The 2,500-nt window shown below is 36.4% G+C and overlaps 1 protein-coding gene across 1 annotated transcript in view; it reads left to right on the forward strand.

Moving 5' to 3' along the window:
• The window catches only part of LOC137972167 (ras-related protein Rab-37-like), a 21,128-nt gene that overhangs the window by 8,350 nt on the left and 10,278 nt on the right, over window positions 1–2,500 (forward strand). The window contains exons 5-6 of the mRNA XM_068819014.1: window positions 952–1,004; window positions 2,063–2,128. Of these exons, the coding sequence (XP_068675115.1) occupies window positions 952–1,004; window positions 2,063–2,128 (119 nt within the window). The remainder of the gene's footprint in view (window positions 1–951; window positions 1,005–2,062; window positions 2,129–2,500) is intronic.

Here is a 2,500-nt window from a genome sequence, read left to right on the forward strand (position 1 = left end):
TTAAAGCAACAGGATGTCTCTTCTGAAGTGTTAGTCACTGCAATTAATGTAAAATGTAATTTTACCAAACAAATAAATGCAAATCAGGGGAAAATGCTAAACATAGTGACCGAGCTCTTGGAGGGGGGACTGGAAACTAGACACTTCAAAGGCTTTTTTCTCAAAAACCAGCTGTACAACCCCACCTCAAAATTTCAGGATTTCTGAAAGCAAGAAAAAGTAATTATGTAGAGAAATAAATAGTTAAATCTGCCAGACAGGTTTTTCACAAATGACAAAAACGTCGATTTTCATCTATTTTAATAATAAATGAAAAACTGTCTGATAGAACTTTTTGAAAAAATGTCGACGGTTTTGTCTACATGTTGTTTACTAATTCGCAAAATTTTAACCCTGGTTGTACGGCTAGGTTTTGAGAAAAAGGCCTTTGAAATGTCTAGTTTCCAGTCCCCCCTCCAGGAAGTCTGTCACTATATTAAGCGTTTTCCCTTGATTTGTATTTATTTGTTAGATAAAATTACATTTTACATCAATTGCAGTGACCAACACTTCACAAGAGACATCATTTTGCTTTAATTTCACAGATTTCAAATTTTCGATATTTTTTCTTCGGATAACTGTAGTAAGCCACCTTAAAACAGTTGGCTTTCAATAAGTGCATGGCTCGCATATTGTGCAACCTCATTTTGAAAGTGAGAGTGAAAACATTGTGGTTGCATTCTAGGAGCTGCGGAGATGAGCACCCAGGAGGTGAAAAAAAAAGGGAAAACAGTTTTTATTAGAAACACATACACTTTTTTTTTTTGGATTTTGAAACTCAAGCTTACATGTACATGTAGCTTCACAGATAATTATTTTGCAAAGAAGATGGAATTTTTTTGCAAATTTATCCTGTTTAATTACTTACATGTAGTAATAATTATTCTTATCTTTGTGGGCATTGTTTTCCAGCACTTTTACTTCTTTATGATGTGACAAATGAAACTTCCTTTGAGAATATCAGGGTAAGAATGGAATTTTTGTTTGTCTTTCTTTCTATTTATTTCTCATGAAATAGTGAAGAGGAATGTATTGTGTACTGTCTCATTCAGACTAAAGAGGGTTTGGGGACTCTGTACATAAATCAAATCATACATTGGTTTTTGAGGATAGAGGAAAAACAGCTTAACCAGAGAAAACGCTCTCTGAGCACGGTGGAAAACCAACCAAACTCAAATCACATGTGACATAAGTCTGTGAATCAAATCCAGGCCACATTTGGCAGGTACAAAAACATATGTCACAGGTCATTGTTTTGCTAATACATACACAACCCTAGCCGTTTACAAATGCTAACATTAGGCCTAATTTAGCTTTAAAATGATGTTTAGGATACCCTCTGTATTGGTAAAACTGTGACCTGTACCTGCAGTGCCACATTGGTGGGAGGTGAGTGCTGTCACCACTGCACCATCCCTACTCCCCAGAGAAGCCAGAGAAAACCATCTTTAGTTACCCTTTTTATCTAGTTCAATTAAATTTTATGGGAGGAGTGTAAACCTCAAATTTATGGTCAAGAATTAACCCTTTTCCTTAATGCACACATTCCAACCCTCCCGATTTGATGAGTTGCCTCTTGCTCTCCCAGTTTTTATCAGATTCTCCCAATTTATCATGAAATTCTGAAAACAACGAAAAAAATCGCTTTTCCTAAGTTTTTTTTTTTGTGATCTGAGTGTAAAACGGTACGTACCTGTGTTAGACTTTCTTATCCTATAATTGAACACCCAGTGTTGAGCAGACTCATAAGGCCATGGGATGGCTAATAGAAATGCAAATTGTCTTTGGATAAACACAGCTTCAATAGCATTACACGATGCTATACAATGTGGCAGATCTCTCTCTCTCTCTCTCTCTCTCTCTCTTTAGATACCCATAACTCAGTGCATTACATAAGTCCGCATAGCATACTTGTAGGACACTACAGATTAGTTATATCTTTACCAATTGAATCACTTAGATTGTTCACTTCAAAAACATGTTAAGGCAGTCAATTATGTGCTTGTGTTCTGCTCTGATACAGGCCTGGCTGTCTGAGATTTATGAGTATGCGTCATCAGATGTAATAATCATGCTTTTAGGAAACAAGGTGTGTATTTTACAGTATAATCAACATTTTACTTTTAAATCCTTAAGCATGTAGCCATCCCTTTGCCATGGTCTCTCTTCCAATCAGACTGAATTAGATCTTAAAGTCCTTGTGTCTTTAACAATGTCTACTTTGAGATAGCTTGGCATGTAGGGCTATGTATTGCTTTATGTGCTGCCTTTAGAAGAAGCCATTGAAACTGTTCCTTAATTGGTAACCATGTGAGTTTCATAATGTCCTCTAATCCTTTGAGCCCCAACCATTTCAATTTGGCTTAGTAGGGGTCATCCACTAGAACGATTAGCCTTTGCTATTTGGATGATCCCAACTAACTGCCTATTTTGTTGCTACACCTTAGCTGTACTCTGTTTT

Source organism: Montipora foliosa, chromosome 9, assembly GCF_036669935.1.
Source record: "Montipora foliosa isolate CH-2021 chromosome 9, ASM3666993v2, whole genome shotgun sequence".
NCBI classification, from domain to species: Eukaryota; Metazoa; Cnidaria; class Anthozoa; order Scleractinia; family Acroporidae; genus Montipora; species Montipora foliosa.